Source organism: Callorhinus ursinus, unplaced genomic scaffold, assembly GCF_003265705.2.
Source record: "Callorhinus ursinus isolate GAN/ISIS: 27379988/994484 unplaced genomic scaffold, GSC_fseal_2.0 scaffold2, whole genome shotgun sequence".
In the NCBI taxonomy this organism is placed as follows: domain Eukaryota; kingdom Metazoa; phylum Chordata; class Mammalia; order Carnivora; family Otariidae; genus Callorhinus; species Callorhinus ursinus.
This window is the reverse complement of record NW_027397064.1, coordinates 84,090,258-84,108,705: the sequence shown is the minus strand read 5'-3', so window position 1 is coordinate 84,108,705 and position 18,448 is coordinate 84,090,258. Positions and strand designations below refer to the sequence as shown.

The following is an 18,448-nucleotide window of genomic DNA, read 5'->3' as shown; positions in this document are numbered from 1 at the left end:
CACGGGCCAGGATGCAGATGCAGCCATTACTGTTGTTCTTACTTATGTCTGTCTGCTGTCTGCTAACAAGCATTCATATGCTTTGGATCATTAAAGTCACAACCTCCTATGCCAATCTATTCCTCTCTATGGGTTTGCTGTAGACTGGAAAGAGAGATGCTATTTTTGTTTCTTTTTCTTTCCATTAAGACCTCCAGTCAGGGTTATTTTTGAGGTCTGAGTATCATAGCTTGCACCCTTGCCCCCACTGAGCATATAAATCGTGTTCCCATTAGGCTTGTTCTTTTTGCCTGATTTATTTCATTTAGTGTTGTACGTGCCTTTTCAATGCAAGGCAAGTAATTTGTGCTGAGGCTGTGACAAGAAAAAGTGCTCTAACTTAAACTATTTCCTGGTGCCATTGCTATCTGTGAGAGGTCTGCTGTACTTACACCCATGCTAAATTTCTTCTGACAGACTCCAGGTGGTCGGGATTTTCACACTCCAGCCCATTTCAGTGTTAGAACTTGTCGTTTGGGGCTCTGTGGATTCTTTCTTCTCTTTCATCTTACAGTCGGTGGCAGGTTGGGTACATTTGCACACCTACCTGCCGAAGGCTGTGTGTGTCCACCGGTAAAATCAAAGGTGGAGAAACACGAGTTTCACTTTCAGAGAAGGCACAGAGGACAGATATTGTAGAGAGAGAAAGAAAAAAAATTGTCACTTGTAGTATTATGCAGGCTGCCCATCTAAACCCATCATTGCTTGGCACCTACACACTAAGGGCAAGGATCCAGCCAACTTGTGAGTGGGCACCATGCCATTTGAGCAGATGGGCACGGAAGTCGGCAGCCAGTCGACCATGTATGTGCATCAACGGTGGGTGTTGAGGGCACGAGTCCCAGAGGAGAATGTCCTAACAGCTGTCTGGCCTGAGCCAACATACTTACGACCAAGGAAAAGTGCCATCCTTCAATCCTGCTGAGTTGGATTAACCTTCAGAACTAAATCTGCTTTTTCGGCAGCAGAAGGTGAGTTTGGGGTCTGAAAACCTCAAAGAATACATAAAGAAAGGAAACTGGAAAGATACAATTATTAGATATTGACTAAAGCCGCCGAGCATATTCATGTGCATATTTTAGACATTTGACCAAAAATCTGTTAAATCTTGAAAGATTGGCATAGTCATTAAGAGCCTTGCCTCCCCCAATGCTTGTAGAAGTGACCTTTCCATGCAGGCAGAGCATTTTCAGTGAGTTAGCACATGCCCAGCTTTGCATTAAGAAATAATTTTGTCTGAGGAATGGTGTCAGCAGACTATAGAAATCAAATTGTGGGTAAATATCTTTGTCAAACTTCGCATATCGTGGATCAAACCTGACATAGGGTGGATTATTTTCTAAATGACAGAATGTCTTCTTCAGTGATTGAACAGATACCTGAAAAAGTAAGAAGTAAACTCAATATTTCAACTTAAGCACTTCAGGGCAATGAAAGAGACTGTTTGAGACTGAAAATAAAACCTGATTCTAATTTGTTCAGAGCTTTTAGACAGTTGAACATCATAAAATTAGATATAGGTTGTTTCGGCCCAACATAGTCAAATGGTGATTTGACAATGATTTGTTTAATTTGGGTAAAATAGATGGACTGTTTTGACCATTTTGGGCCTCAAGAACTGTTTGTTTACTAGTTTGCTTTGTTTTGAGGTGTTTATGAGATAGTTTTCTTGGTATCGTTTCCTGCTGTCTTGAATCTTTTTATTTAAAAGATAACACATGACTTGCAGTTGTGGAGAAAATGTCAGGTTGGCCCAAGTGTTCTATTCATTTTTTTTTTTTTTTTCATGAACAGAGTAGTATCTCTGTTATGGAGGATAAAGGAAGTAGTAAGCAAGCTATATAATCTGCTGGCAATAGTAAATTTAGCTATGGGTCTAACAAAGTATATAATGCTTTAGATTTAATACCAGTAATAGTATTACGAGTAGAATAAAATGTTTATATGTCTATTTTAGCACACCGTTTCTCATTATATCCATTTGGAAATTCATGTCTAAATAAGAAGGAACCTACAGAGAAAAAAGTAAGCTAAAAACTAATACAATATATAAATATGCTTTGTGTGAAAAAAATGTAGAAAATTATGTTTTTCAGGTATGGCTATGTTTCTTGGTTCTGGTAGTTTTTATCTTAAGAGCATGTTCAAAAAGGCTAAAATAGTAGTGTGTCTGTGGACTATATGAATGACACTTCTCAATCTGAGAAAATTCTTGGAGAGAAACATTCTACTGTAAGCATGAAAAAAGAAATGAGAGAACTAAAGGAAACAGTCTTTAGCAATAAATGAGGCCATGTGCACGGTATATAACTAATTTTTATTTAAGCAAGAAGGTGTCAGGCAGTTTGATTTTCTTCTTGGAGGAACACATGTGTTTGGGACTAAATAAAGCAAGGGAGGAATATTAAGAAGTTAAATCATTCCAGCTATTGATTCCCTTTGGCTATCTGGGAGATAAGAAAATGTGGTTGGAGCTGAATTTAACTCAACTAGACTTAGCCCAGGATTGAAAGGCTGGTGAGCACCACAGATGACCCAGATGCTGACCAAGGACTATTCAACAAACTAAAAAAAAAAAAAAAAAAAAAAAAAAAAAAATTGCCGAAAAACTTTAATATGTCCTCCAGAAGGATTTTGAATCCTTCCCTTTCCTTTTCTGCAGGGGATAAAAGAGATAAGGGAGAGCGTCAGATTCCTGACTGACAATATATAGCCAAAAAGAGCTTATGGAAAAGCCAAACAAACAAAAAAGGGGGCATTTGCTTATAGAGGCCCACTATGGTAACCGAATGATATCATAGGCAGAGGGAGAAGGCCATCTTAAATGTGCATCAATATACCTGTGGTACATTAATAAGGAAGAAAAAAGAAGAATTTGGTTCCTCTATGGTTAATGTCATTACCTTCTGTGAAGACTATGAAAAATACATATAGTTGGTGGATGAATAATTATGATTTTACATGTGTGAATTGACATGTGTCCACAGATGGGTAAAAGTAGAAGATTAAATGCATGATAAAATAATATCCTCATATATTAACTTTCTTTTTTTCCCAACAAAAGCAGTTACCTACCACATACACATGATTTAAAAAACACAGCCATCATTTAGGTTGATGCTTATTACAACTAAACAACCAAATTGTTGTGCATACAAGAAATATTGGCCATGTTTCCACATTCCAAAAAAAATAAAAATAAAAGTTTCAGTAACTTTTCTTAATTTCTGATTGTAATAGCTTTAAGAAAAAGAATTTGGCAAAACAAATGAAGATTTGAACATAAAAACTGGGATACACCGGGGGAAAAAAAAAAAGCTTTTGAGAATCTGTGAAGATAAAAACTAAACTTAACCACAGATTTATTTCTGCTTTTTATCCAAGTATCTAGGGAGGTTGCTAATGGGAGGTATGCCTCGGAAAATGTACATGTCTGCGAAAATGCTGGAGCTAACTAATGCTTTTATTCAAGTGATTTTTATTTCAACTCTAAGCCACAAGATATAAACTTTCATCAAAAATGGTAATCTATTTAAAATCAGAGCTATGTGGAATGTTTCATGTTTATGTATAACTTTCATAGTAGACCTTCCTATACCAGGAAAATAATATGCCCAAATTCTGTTATTTTTACTTTGTACCAAGCACTAGTCCCACCCATCAGTTTCATGTTCTTTAAATAGATTAAAATGAAGAAGAAATGGAAGAAAAAAATGAAAACACTTCAAAAAAATGACTTTTTAATTTTTTCTTTTTGGAGGAAAATATATCTGGAAAACTTAATTATGATGTATAATAAGAACAAAAAGGAATTTAAAGGAAAATATGCATTGCACATTCTCAGTACTTCATGCTTCCAACTTTGCTTTGCACAATTATAAAGCTAACGTACCTGAGAAGGAGCAGAGGAGGAGTGGGGAGAGTGGTAGATGGAAACAAAGAAGGAGAAACACATAGATCTGATCTAAAAGTAATTCAGTGAAATATTCATCCGATATTGGTTTCCCAAAGAATCCAAGCAGAAGTCATTTGTATTTCAAGTTTTTTTTTTCCAATGATAGCTACAAATCATTCCCATTTACTGAACATAATAAATCAATAGGAAGATGACATCATCGCAAAAAGATGAGGACTGACTTGTTCTTCTCTTCAAAGGAAGGATTTTCAACAACTCACGTCTTTATTGTTAAAGCTCAGTTGCTTAAGATGCAGAACACTGTGGTAAGAAAACAGTTAAGACATAACCATATCCCCCTCAAAAGAAACTGTGAAGTAACCTTTCTCAAATGAGAACTGTAAAATAATATTGAAACCAACATTTCATAATTTAAGAGTGTACAAACTAGCAAAAAATCAGACTGTGGACACTTAAATAAATATGTGGTAGATATACATACATGTCCACTTATGTTTAGAGGAAGGATCTGTATACTATTTCAGAACACTTGGAAGCAAAAAAGAAAGCAAACATAAGTCGTAAAAACCGTATTTTAAGACTTCCTCAGAAGAAATGCTTCTGTAACTCACAGAGAAAATAAGGTATTAAAATAATGTTGTAACAAACTACTGCTAATATTATTATTGCTATTCAAGTTTTCCAAATTCAGTGATTAAGGATTGCTGCAGAAGTGAAAAGGACCTGAGATTGAACAATGGAGCCCACCATTGCTAGCATTCTGAAACTCACCCAGAAGTAATTTGCAGAGCAAAACATAGGTTTTTAATATCAGATACATTGAGAAAAAATTAGGATTGTCCAAAAATGAAGTACTCTTCTTGCAATACTAGTATTAGAGATATTTGATGACATCAACAAACACAACAAACATGTATATTTTGAACATCTACTATTAGAAACTACTAGCATATAACTGTACTAAACATGCAATGTTTACTGGCTAAATGAATGGTTTATAAGGACATCTGATGTCTTAAGCAGAAACGTTTCTCAAGAAAGTGTCCTGTAATAATTTGCAAAATTTTCAGATATTACTAATAAACTATTGATTGAGAAACATGTACAAATACTATAAGATTTTCTGTTATTTTATACTATGTATGGCTTAGGAGAGCCTCTGTTCCCTTCAAACTTACCTCAGGAAGTTTTGATTGACCTCAAGTGTTCTTTATAATTATTATTTCAATTAAGTAAACCACATAAAGACAGCTCTCTTGAAATATCTTAACTTTTCTTGATATCCATGTAACACAACTAAGCAAATTTGGATTCAGAATTTCCTATATCATAAGTCTCAGTCAGAGTAATCTGATTTGGGATGATAACACATTTCTGTGCCTAATGCTTAATTGAGAAGAGTATTAAAGCAAAGACAGGTGATGAAAGTTCTCTTTTTTCCTGCATCTCCATAACTTGGTTGAACATGATAGATTGGCTAGCTTATTGCTTTAGGAATGATCAGCAATATTACTTTCCCTAAAGGAAAATTAAGATAATTCATAACAGATTTGAAACCTGATTTCTAGCTCCCTGTGTAAACGTGTACAAATTTATACGTTTGACTCAAATATCTTCCTTAGAAATACCCCTTATGCATGCAGATAATCTCAACTTTGGAGTTCCCCAAGAATGTAATGATTGCCTTTATGCATATACATTATATTGCTGGTGAAGCAATAAAGTGTAATAGTTGAAGCCTTCGATCCTGGTTAAATATCACCCATGGCTTTTACTAGCTCTGGATCTTTAAAGTTACTTAAACTGTCTGTATCTGTGTTTCTACATTTATGAAAAAAGAGTGAGAATTAAGTATGTTAATATGTGCAAAATACTTAGAACAGTGCCTGGCAAATAATAAGCATTGAATACATGTTAACAGACAATAACACTGTGTAGTTTCCCAATCTGAATTCTTATTTATACCATGGACCCAATAGTTCCCTGCAAGGATGAAATAAATATGTGCTCAGTAACTGGTCATTTCTGTTCTGATTTCTTCTCATTAAAATTTGTTTCCCAGAGGGTCCTGGGTTGCGCAGTCTGTTAGGTGTCCGACTCTTGATTATGGCTTGGATAGTGATCTCAGGGTAGTGAGATGGAGCTATCCCTCCCCCCAGGCTCTGTGCTCAGTGTGGAGTCGGCTTGAGACTTTCTCTCCCTCTTCCTCAGCCCTTCCTCCCCTTCCCCCACCACCACGGCACTCGCGAATGTGCTCTCCTTCTCTCTCTCTCTAAGATAAATAATAAATAAATAAATCTTTAAAAAATTTTGTTTCCCACATTTCAGTCATTCACTTACTATGTTTGTGGGTTTTTTTCCCCCATATTGCACACTACATAGTACTTATTTAATTATATTATTTATATTCTATTTTAATGGAAAATGTATTCATACGACTAACAAATGTCTTTGTGTGGAAAGTTTTCCTGCTAAAACTTAAGATTGTGTAAATGATAATTAAAACATTCATCAGCTAAAATCATCTCTTGTGCTTCTGGCAATATATACACAATGCATTTTAAAACATTGCCTCAAAAGAAAACTTTCTATAGTGACTAGAAGAGACTATTTAAAGACTGGCGGGCCAATATACCCATCAAAATCTAGTAGTAGTAGGACAAAGGTAGGCATGGTTTGGCCATAGAAGGAATGGTAAGACTGACACAAGTGAATGCCCAGGTGCTTATTCATCAATGCTGTGGAGACATCACTTGATACTACTTTCTCTAATATTTACAGCTTGAAGTATTTCATAGGCTAGGAGAGTGATTTTTAGCCCAAGACTGGAAATCCAACAAATTTCAAGGAAATAGAACAAGAAGAAAAGAATCCCAGAATTTTTCCACCATTGTAAATTGAATGTAAGGCATATATATTAAATTTTCAGTGAAGATAATAAATCCTGGTTTAATGACTAATAGTTAAGAGAAGTAAGTTCCAAATGCAGAGCAGTACAAAATAAATGCCTGGTTCCTTAAAAGGTTTAAATACCCAGTATATATATGAATATATATGTTCATTTCAACGTGAATTAAGATCAGCTATGGTTGTTTTATTTAAGGTAATGCTAGCAGCTATAAAATTCTCTAAAATACACAATGGCTCCAAGAAATAGAAGTTTATTTCTCACTACAAACTGTTAGAAGGTAATTTTCTACAGGAACTCTCTGTCCTTGCTACAACTTTTCTCTAAGTATAAAATTATTCCAAAATAAAAAGTTTACTAAATAAAACAAAATGTGTTTTCCTCGCCTATGTTTGGCTTTTCTTCACACGGTGATTCAGAGTCGTCTTCCATCTTGCCTCTTCAGCCTCCATGGCCTCATTCAGTGTGCGCTCCCAGCCAGCATGGGAGGGCACATGGAGCGGAAACACTCACTGGTTAATAGCTTTGAATGGGGAAGGCTTCTCATCCCGTTGGTCTGAACAGTTATGTGACCACTCCTAACTGCAAGGCAGGCTGAGAAATGCAGTCTAGATATATGCCCTGGAGAAAGGACAGAATTTTGGTGAGCAGGCATCAGGGGCTGCCACAGTCCGCCCCCACCGCCTTCACCGTATGTCAATTTGCACCTGTCTTCAACACTCAGAAATACATCTATCCCCCTCCCCAAAGATGACCAAAAGTCCCACGCAGTTACTACATCAAACTCCAATAGAAGAATAGCAGTGACAAATAACTTTCTTCATCACACCAATTTCTCTCCAGGGGGTTAGAGGTTTAGAACTTGAAAAAAATGAATTCTCTGCTCTGTTTTTCCCATCACATCCAATCGACAATGGTGGAAGGAGAACTTGATAACTGGAAACACCCTCTCATTTGTAAAGGAAATAAATGGTGACCAGCCAACAGTCACTTGACCCAAATGACTATTAAAGCTTGCTGGGCAGGCCCTGTGAGACCCCTGCCTTCGCCACAGAGTCTATTCCTGGCTCTCCTGGTTCTCCTTTTTGGGATAATTCCCCATGCCCATTGTTCTCCAAGGTTTCTGGCTCTGCTTTCTGGAGGCTCCTCCTCCCCCATCATCCCCCACTGGCCACATTGAAAGTGAACTTGGAAGGCAATGGCTCCCTTGGAGGTTGTACTGCTTTCACAGCGCAGTTTTGCAGAGAAAATATGGGGTTCAAGGGTTGTATAGAGTCACAGGTTTTTGAGGCCAGGCTTTTGGTTTCTTTGCTAATACAAGTCTCTCAAAATCTCAAAAGGCTTTGATTTAATCCCTTCAGTCAGTTACATGTGCCAGTACCACAGTCAAAGCCATCCAAAGTTCTTTTCTAGACAGTTCTCAGACCTGCTTTATTCTTTAATACCTCACACTCATCCTGCAGTCTCTCTTTCTCGCTCTCATTCTTTCTTTTCCTACTTCCCTGTCTCTTCTACCTTATACCCTGCCACCTTCATGTAAAATACTGGAGAATTCCTGCCTAGTAAAATAGGATTATTAATTAGAGCTTCTATTTAAATTATCAAACAATACAATATTTCATTATAAATTCCTTCTTCTTCTCTTTTTGTTTTATTATAGAATCAGTCTATGGTACTTTTTGGCAGAAACAACAATAGGCATTTTAAAAATTTTGTTCCAAAAACACTAACCCATTGATTATTGTGTATTTAAATACATTTGTAGAAGAAAGCATGAAAATTAATAGAACATTGACTCTGAAAAAGCTGAGCTCACATCATATCATAAACACAAGGTGTTTCAACATTAAATATTTTGTTTCACTGCAAGTCACCCTGAAATATAAAGATATAAAACAGTGATTTTTTTTTTTTTTTTTTTTTTAATGCTTACAGAGTCTGGTCAAAAATTCAGGTAAGACATAGCAAGAATAGCTTGTGTCTACTACACAGTGTTTGAGGCTTCTACTAGGACTTGAAGCATGGGGATGACTCAATGGCCAGCAGAGGGAACCATCAGAAAATATCTATACTCATATGACTGGCAGTTGATACAAGCTGTCTGCTAGAACCTCAGTTAGTCTCTTAGCCAGAAAACCTATGAGGTCTCTCCCTGTAATCTCTCTGTGTGAGATGATTTGGGCTTCATCCCAACATGGTGAGTATTTTCCAAATGTGAGGGTTCTAAGAGAACAAGGAGGAAGTACATGACATTTTATGCTCCACTATTTTAAGTCACGTAGTGTCACTTCTGCCGTGCTTTTTGATTGAAACAGGCATAAAGCTCTTCGCGGGTTCAGAATGAAAGAACATAGACCCCCCACTTGATAGGAGGAGTGTCAAGGTTACACGGTAAGAGGAGTATGTTGAATAGGAGATATTGTTGCAGCCAGCGATCTTTTAGTACACATTTTATTCAAATTAGTCAATGTCTAAAACATTTACTTTTCATTTTATATCTACTTTGTTTGACTTCTTGAATGAATCTGAATATGGTTACTTACCTGTGTGCTTTACTAAAATATGCTCTTTTAAATCATTTATAGCTTTTTTTGGAGAAAAATAATATATCTAATGCCAATATTTTTTCAGATACCCCGACACAGAAGGAATCATTCACAGCATGTCTTGAAAGATGTCATTCCTCCATTGGAACAATTGGTAAGTTTATTTCCCTGCAATACCGTATTATTTATCTACTGCTACAGAACAAATTAACCCCAAACTCAATGACTTAAAACAGCACACACTGTTATCTTATGTTTTTGTGGGTCAGGAATCCAGGCATGGTTTAGCAGAGTCCTCTCATTCAGAGTCTCTCAGATTTCAATCAAACTTTAAGCCAGAATTGGGGTCACATCTGAAGGTTTGACTGGGGAAGGATCTGCTTTCCTGTTCATGCACTTGGTTGTTGGCAGGGTTCAGTTCCTCCAGGAATGTGATCCAGAGGCTGCTGTCAGTTTCCTGCCATGTAGGCTTCACCAAAATGGCAGCTTGCTTCTTCAAAGCATGCAAACTGAGAAGGCAAAGGATTCTGCTAGCAAGACAGAAGGCAAATCTTTTATAACCTAATCATGGTAGTGATATCCCATCAACTTTTCCACATTCTCATGATCAGAATCAAGTCACTAAGTCTAGTCCATACTCAAGGAGAAGGGACTACACAAGGCTGGGAATAACAAGAAGCAGAGATTATTTGGGGCCTACTGAAAATTTTGACAATTCTTTTTAAGAAAATAGTTAATCCCAGGGTGTCTGTGTGACTCAGTCAATTGAGCATCCAACTCTTGGTTTCAGCTCAGGTCATGATCTCAGGGTCATGGGATCAAGCCCTGTGTTGGGCTCTATATTCAGTATGGAATCTGCTTGAGTTTCTCTCTCCTTCTCCCTCTCCTGCTCATGCTCTTTCTCTCTCTCTCTTTCTCTCTCTCAAATAAATGAATAAATCTTAAAGAAAAAAGGAAAAAGAAAAAAATTAATCCCCTACCAGTAGATTCTAAGCCCACTAAAGCTGGGATTTTTTTGTTTCCATTGTATCCTAATGACTAGAAAGGTGCCTGAAACATTGTAAATAACATGAATGAAGTATTAGAAATATCTTAAAAACATATAAGCCCTTGGGGCCCCTGGGTGGCTCTGTCGGTTAAGTGGCTGCCTACCTACGGGTCAGGTCATGATCCCAGGACCCTGGGATCGAGCCCTGCATTGGGCTCCCTGCTCAGGGGAGAGTCTGTTTCTCCCTCTCCCCCTGCTGTGCTCCCCTTGCTGTGCTTTCTTGTGCTCTCTCTCTCTGTCAAATGAGTAAATAAATAAAATCTTTTTTAAAAAGCCAAAAATACAAAAAATATATAAGCCCAAATTTCCTGATATGTTCTGCCACTTCTTTCTATTAATGACTCCTTTTTGGTAAACATAATACCCCTTTTCTCCACGCTTATCCTTCTTGTTGGATTTCACATTGGCCAACATGCTTCCAGTTCCATTGGCTTATAGGATACAGCACCTAGATGACCTTATTCCTATCTTTTCCCTGCTATTCCATCCCCATTATCTTTCTTTAAAATTTTTCTTTTGTTGTTATATTAATCACCATACATTACATCATGAGTTTTTGATGTAGTGTTTCATGATTCATTGTTTGCGTATAACACCCAGTGCTCCGTTCAGTACGTGCCCTCTTTAATACCCATCACCAGGCTAACCCATCCCCCCACCCCCTCCCCTCTAGAACCCTCAGTGTGTTTCGCAGAGTCCATCGTCTCTCATGGTTCTTCTCCCCCTCCGGTTTCCTTCCCTTCAGTTTTCTCTTCCTACTATCTTCTTTTTTTTTTTTTTAACATATAATGTATTATTTGTTTCAGAGGTACAGATCTGTGATTCATCAGTCTTACACAATTCACAGCGCTCACCATAGCACATACCCTCCCCAGTGTCTATCACCCAGCCACCCCATCCCTCCCACCCCCCACCACTCCAGCAACCCTCAGTTTGTTTCCTGAGATTGAGAATTCCCCCATTATCTTTGGGCTTTCTCATCCTCAACACCAAATATATTTATTTTTCTAGTTCAGTTCTTTTATTTTCATTCATTTTGCATGTTCTAGATCTCCCATCTCCATTCTGGCCATTGTTCCATTACTTTCTTTGTTTTAGACTAAAAATTCCTTATAAGGATTGTCTACTTTTATTGTGGTCAGTTTCTCCCCTCCTTTATCTCTTGAACCAACTCCATTTAGACTTTTATCTCAACCACTTATCGCCTATCGAGGTCATCAATTGCTTCTATATTGCTAAATCTATTGGTAGTCTCAGTTTTCTCATTAGACCTTGTAATTTAACCCAATTGATAACTCTCTTTGGAACACTTTCCTCATGTGACTATCATGACTAAACCACTTTCTTATGGATCTCCAATGAATTAAATAACCACCCATTTTCCATTACCTTTACTGGTTCATCTTCATCTTGTAGCTCAACTTAACTTTTCTTCTTTCTCTTTATATTTATTCCCTACAGTGTATCATTCAGTGCTCAGGTTTTAGGTATTATGTTACACTAACCACTTCTCCAGCATGGCCCACTGCTCTAAACTCCAGTACTGTTTGTTGTGGCATATTCACTTATATGTCTAACATACATCTCAAACTTAACATATCCCAAGCTGATTCTGATTTTCTCCCAAACTCGCTTCTTTCAACCTTCTCCATTTCACTAGATGCTAACTCCATTCTTCAGGGTTCTTCAGTCAAAACTCTTAAGGTCATCTTTTCTCATAACATAAACTTAAACATGTGTTAAGCTGTTTGCTCCATCTTCAGAATACACCAGAATCAGTTCTCTTCTCACTACCTTTATGCCATGTCATCTCTCACCTGATTTACTGCAATAGCCTTCAACTGATGTGCTGCTTTCACCCTCTCTTTCTGCTTTTTATTTTCAAAACAAGGGCCAGAGTGACCTTGTTAAAATGTAAGCTAGGTCATGTCACTCCTTGATTCAAATTCTTCTCTGGCCTCCGGGATCTCCCAGGGTAAAGGCTGACAGACATGCAGGGTTCATCTTATCAGACCCTGCCGGTATCAGCTCTCTCTCTGGCCTCACCTTTTCCCTTCTTCTCCTGGCTCATTCTGCTCCAGCCAAGCTGACCTCCTTCCTTCTCTCACAGGGCCATTATACCTGCTCTTTCCTATGCCAAAATGATTCATTTTGTGCCCAGAAAATTGTAAGGCTCATTCATTCATTTGTTTTGAACCTCTGTTCAAATACCACCTTTTAAGATAGGTCTTTCCTAACCTCCCTAAAAACAAATAAACAAATACGAAAACACACCATTGCCATTCACGCTCCTTTTCTCTTATCCTAATTTAACTTTCCCCGTGGAATTTACCACCATGTGGCATGCTATACAATTTCTTTTTATTTGTTTTTTTGTTAGAATGTTCTGTAAGATCAGGGGTACTGTCTCCTATATTCATAACTCCATTCCCATGATTATAACACTTGCTAGAACATGGTAAGAACTCAGTAAATGTGTGTTAAATTAATGTACAAATGGAATAGTTAATGGTTTTTATTTTTACTTGCAAGTTTGTAATACACAGATCTATACTTGTGTACTTTCTCTTCATTATCTCATCCTATATCTTGAAGTGCTAGCCAGTCATTTGTTCTACTGTGTCTCCTTATCATCTTAGAAATGAATTTTCCCAGACTGAAGCCATCATCACTTTGTTCCCAAACTGGTTTCCTTTTCCATCAAGCCTCTCTTTACAAGTAGCAACCATGCCTCCAGGCTTAGAATGCATTTTCTTGGATCCTCTATTTTATCCATAGCCCATTAAGCAAGTCATTATTTTCCAAAGCAGTTTCTCTGCAATGGGTGTGGTGCCCACATTTTTCTTTATGGTTATACACACATCCTTGCCCCGGCCTTCAGATGCTTCTGATGGCAGCCCTCACCTCTCCCCTGGACTCCACTGTGCTCCTCCCACTGATCCTATGTAGCAATTCCATACCAGTCTTCTGGAAACGGTACCTTCATTACTTCATTTTCCTTGTCAAAGCACTCAATAGCTTCTTATTCTCTATGACATCAAGTCTATAGACTTCTCTCATGGTTCCTGATTTACCTATTTATTGTCTACTCCCAAATACACACCCTCAAGCTAGGGATGGTAACAGGATTAAGCCATGGCTCTTACCCTAAGAGTGCTTGGATTTTCTGTGACAATTAGTTTCTTCATCTTGGCACTCTTTTGTATTGTTCACCCTCAGTTCATGGGTAATATACTTGTTGCATGGTTACACTGTAAATACTTTGAAGTTAGAGGGTCATGACTTGCATTTTCTTTATTATACCATACTTCCCCTTACACTGCTTTTGATACTAGGGCTTGCTCAGAAAGGACATGTGTGTCAACTGATTTAATAATAAGATATGAAAGGTGTATTAAAATTATATTGTTGATTCAGATGTCAACAGATATATGCCTGCTATTTGTAGAGGTTCTTTACGAGAAAGATGCTCTAAAACCTGCTGGGGGGAGAAGAGGGAAGGGCAGGGGGAGAGAGAGAATTCCAAGCACGTTCCACGCCCGGCTCAGAGCCCAACTTGGGGCTTGATCTCACGACCCTGAGATCATGACTTGAGCCGAAATGGAGAGTCGGTTGCTTAACCAACTGAGCCACCTAGGCACCCCCCTAATTAAATTTTCATTATCCATTACCATTCACACTAAGGCTTGAATTATTTTCTAAAACCTTTAAAGTTTTCTTTGTGTCTGACTAATCTAACCTCATATTATTTTTTACCTAGATACACATATTTTTTTCCCACAAATCTGGTATGTTCCTTACTTTCATCTCTACTACTCCCTTCCTTCACGCTATTGCTTCTGGAGTCAGCCAGAGGTTCTCACAATAGTTTCCCTTAGCAGTACCAGTCAGGATGAACTATTATAGATACAATAGTATACATTAAAACATTTTAGAAAATAATAAAATTCCTTAAGTTGGTGTTATTACTCATTATTTTTACCATATGGATTTTTGAGCTTATTTATGTCCAACACTTTTTGCTATATAAATCCCATTTCCTTTATTTCAGAACTCCCCTGAACATTTTCTAGAAATCATGAGAAGCCTTGGCTTTAAGCATAACTGGCAAAAGTATCTCATTAGATCTACCCCCTTGGAGAAAAATGATTCACTTTACAAAAGTGGAATCTGCCATGGTGGGTGCGCCAATAGATGCTATCACCCTCCGGTAGCCAGGCTTCACTTCTCAATGCTCCCTTTAATGAAGTAGATTATGATCAACATGGTTAAACAGAAGCATAATGCATTTGTTTTGAATACTGGCAAAAATACATTTCTAGCTGGAGTCTAAAATCTCATGGCAGAAACCACCCAGTTCATTGACAGGTGACGTCATTCATGCCACATGGTATACAACTCCATATGCTATCAATGCAAGAGATCTAAATTATTTTCTGAGAATCCGTATGGTTGCTTAACAAGTGCTGTAATGCAGCAAAGATTTTAAACAAGAAACGTCAAATATACTAATACGTGTTTGTTTCCCAATCTTGTATATTTCATGTTGTAACTGTTTACGATACTTAATTATTTTCAGGGCACTTTCCCTTTTTCCCTTAAAGAAATGCTCGACAAAAATAACCATGTTTATAACATGCTAAATTTTTATCATCTTTATTTTATCAAAAGAGTATGAGACAGTCTATGGATAACCCTGCAGGAGTCAAAAGCCTGTGGCAGGTTTTAGAGAATCATCTGCTGCCTCCCATGTTAGGAGGATTTGTAGGATGGAGCTCAGGAAGTTGCCATGGCTTGGGGGCAAAGCAGGCTTTTGCAGATAAACCTTAAGTCTCAGATTCTACCTTTTGGAGCCAGATATCATTTTGTGGATTAATTAATACATGTGAGGGCTTTGAGGATGAAAGACATTGTAAGCATACAGTGTTTTCTTATTTTAAAACAAAGGACAGCCACTCTGGGGGAATAATTCTATTGATCAGGCTGTGCTTTCCTTAAATTGCAAAAAAAAAAAAAAAAAAATTTCCAAAAGCTCTTCAGGCTTTCAAAATTTGACTTTAGTAAGATAAAATTAGGCTTTCTGAAATAACATCCTCCCAGACCTTCAAGTTGGTAGTGTGTTAATACTAAGTTATGTAATTTAATAACTCTAATAGAAACCGTCTCCGGGTTGTTGCTGTTTCCCGTGCCCTTCCTTTCCTCCAACAAAAGTGTCTTTATTAATTCCTCTATTTGTTGAGGCCATCCCTGTGCTAGGTGCTATGCTAAGTTTGGGGTGTGCAAGGATATGCTAAATAGTCATGTCCTTTCCTTGAGGAGCTTTCATTCCTTCAATCTAGGAATGAAGTATTAAACAAGTAAAGGAAGGCATCATTCTTTAAATGCAAATGACAAAACATGCTATGGCAGCAGAAAAATAGGTTCCCATGAAAGAGGGGCTAACCTACCCTGGATTAAGGAGTCCTAAAAGCACTCTTTGAATGGGGCATTAAAATTGAGATTGCAGGATACACAGAGTTTGTCCAGCAAAGAACTCGAAGAAGAAGAGGTTGTGAATAGGAGGAACAGCAAGTGCAAAGGTCTGGAGGTCAGAACAAAGTCCATTTTAAAAAACTACAAGACTGCCAGGGGCACCTGGGTGGCCTAGTCGGTTGAACAGTCCGCCTTCAGCTCAGGTCCTGATCCCAGGGGCCTGGGATCGGGTCCCTCATCGGGCTCCCTGCTCCGCGGGAAGCCTCCGTCTCCCTCTCCCACTCCCACTCTCTCACTCAAATAAATAAAAAAAAATCTTTAAAAAACTAAAAATCTATAAGACTGCCATACTGGCTTGAATGTAGTGAACAAGGGAAATGGGTTGGGGGTGCAAGGAGTGGGAGGCAGTGCTCAGATGATGAAGGGTCTTGAGGTTATGGTAAGGAGATTACAAGCCATTAAAAGACAGAAACAGGTTACAATAACATCTCCTATCCACATTTGAATTTCATTTAACTCTAGAGTAGAGAAAAAGAACACACACACACACACCACCACCAACAAAAGCTATTAACATTGAGCAATGCTTTCTTCCTTACTGCCTAGAACAAAATTAGGTTATAACGAAACAATTGAATTACGCTAATAAATTGCCTAGACAGGAACTGGGAAGGCCATTCCTTTCTGAATTCCAATGACAGGCAAAGAAAGAGCAACATATTTAAATCAAGGACACAAAGAAATATAATTTAGGGAAGAAGAAAAAAATTGAGGATGAGGAAGGAGAGATGGGATACAAGAAAAGCCTCCAGAAGATTGAAGAAAACTCTTGAGACACAGAGATGTCCCCTCATCAGCCTGTTTCCCAAACAGAACCTGGACCTGTTTGGTGGAGGCCAGATGAAACACACTGGTTACAAGATGAAAGGCTCAGGGAAAAAGCCACGGGAGTTCTTAACCATCCAATAGCAACTTTTTCAAGATGACATTTTGATGAGTTAGGGGTAAATAAATCAGAGACATGTGGGTAAAATTTCCCTTGAAATACACAGGGGTTTAAAATGATGGGGAAAAGCACTTGGCAACATATAATATGTGCTTTGCCAAACCCAGCATTTGAAAAATGGTTCAAGACATTCAACAGAACCCCAAAGCCCAACATGTTCTCTCATCCTCCGAGAAAGTGAGAGGGGCAGGATGTCCATGAAAGCATTGCACAACATATATACTAATGGGTGTAAATAAGTTGCAATGGGCAAATCATGCCTAACTCTGAGACCTGAAATCAAGACCAGCCTCTCTGAGAATGCTTAGTTGCTCTTTCCAGACACTGCTCGTGTACGACAGAGAATCATTCTTCTTCGCTTTTTTTCTGCTCTCCTTTTCATGTAATCACTGTATCCAACTTGAATTTTGGTTTACCACTCTTAAAACGTATATAGAGAGTAAATTATGTATTTATGTTAGGCCAAAGCACCATATTTCATTCTTGAGGTATATGTAAAGTAGTTCTAAAATTAAGCATCTAATTTTTTTTAAATTAGTGCTTTATATGATGTACAGATAAGCTGGATTTTTAAGGTGATTTTTTTCCCCTCTGCTTTCATTTTCATTCTTAATGGACTGTGTCCTCTGCAAGTCTATAAACACGGTCAGCTGATCTGATAGTGCAATAAAGCTACAGCCAGTATAGGAATCACTGGAGACTGAGAAGAAAAATGTAGGCAACAAGTCCCACAGAAGGGAGTGGTGCAACCTGAAGACAATGTCACAAGACGGAAAGCCAATGGAGATATGTAGGATGAATATATATAGCATGGTGATTATAGTTAATAATATTGCAGTGTATCCTGGAAATTTGCTAAGAGAGTAGACCTCAGGTGCTCTCACCACAAGAAATATTTGAAAAGGTAACTATGTGAGGAGATGGATAAGTTAATTAACTTGACTGGACTAATAATCATTTCACTATGTATGTCAAAACATCATGTTGTACACTTTAAATACATACAATTTTTAAAAAAACTAAAAAATTAATTAAAAAATAAAACCAATGGAAAGAAGAAATATCTATTTCTGTGGATAGTGGAGAGATGAAGAAGAGATTAAAGGAAAAAAGAGAAGCAGCATCTGTGAGTAAAATGATATAACCAGATGTGTGCTTTTTAGTAGAAATTATCCAAACAAACAATACTGTCAACAAAGTACTGTGATCTATAAAAAGTTCAGAAAAAAAATATAGCAGGTACCTTAATATTAAATAGGAAAATAATTAAATGCTACATCTGTTTGGAAATGATAGTGGCCCAGGGTTGTGGTTATAAAGGGATGATGCAGAGTTCTCATAGAGGAAGGTCAGTCAGTCATATGGAAAGTTTCACGGGGAAGCACTACTTTAGAAAGCTCCCTCCAGTTCAGGGATGGGGCCTGCCTCAGCTTTGTGGATCTAGAAAGATTTCGTTTCTAAATGATCAGGATCCCCTGGAACTATCCCATAGTACCCGAATTTGTAAGAGGCT

General features: G+C 37.7%; 1 protein-coding gene across 1 annotated transcript in view; it reads left to right on the top strand.

Annotated features, from left to right (window-relative positions):
- ARHGAP15 (Rho GTPase activating protein 15) overlaps positions 1-18,448 on the top strand; it is a 601,639-nt gene that overhangs the window by 65,731 nt on the left and 517,460 nt on the right. Inside the window, exon 3 of the mRNA XM_025856481.2 lies at positions 9,495-9,563. Within this exon, the coding sequence (XP_025712266.1) occupies positions 9,495-9,563 (69 nt within the window). The remainder of the gene's footprint in view (positions 1-9,494; positions 9,564-18,448) is intronic.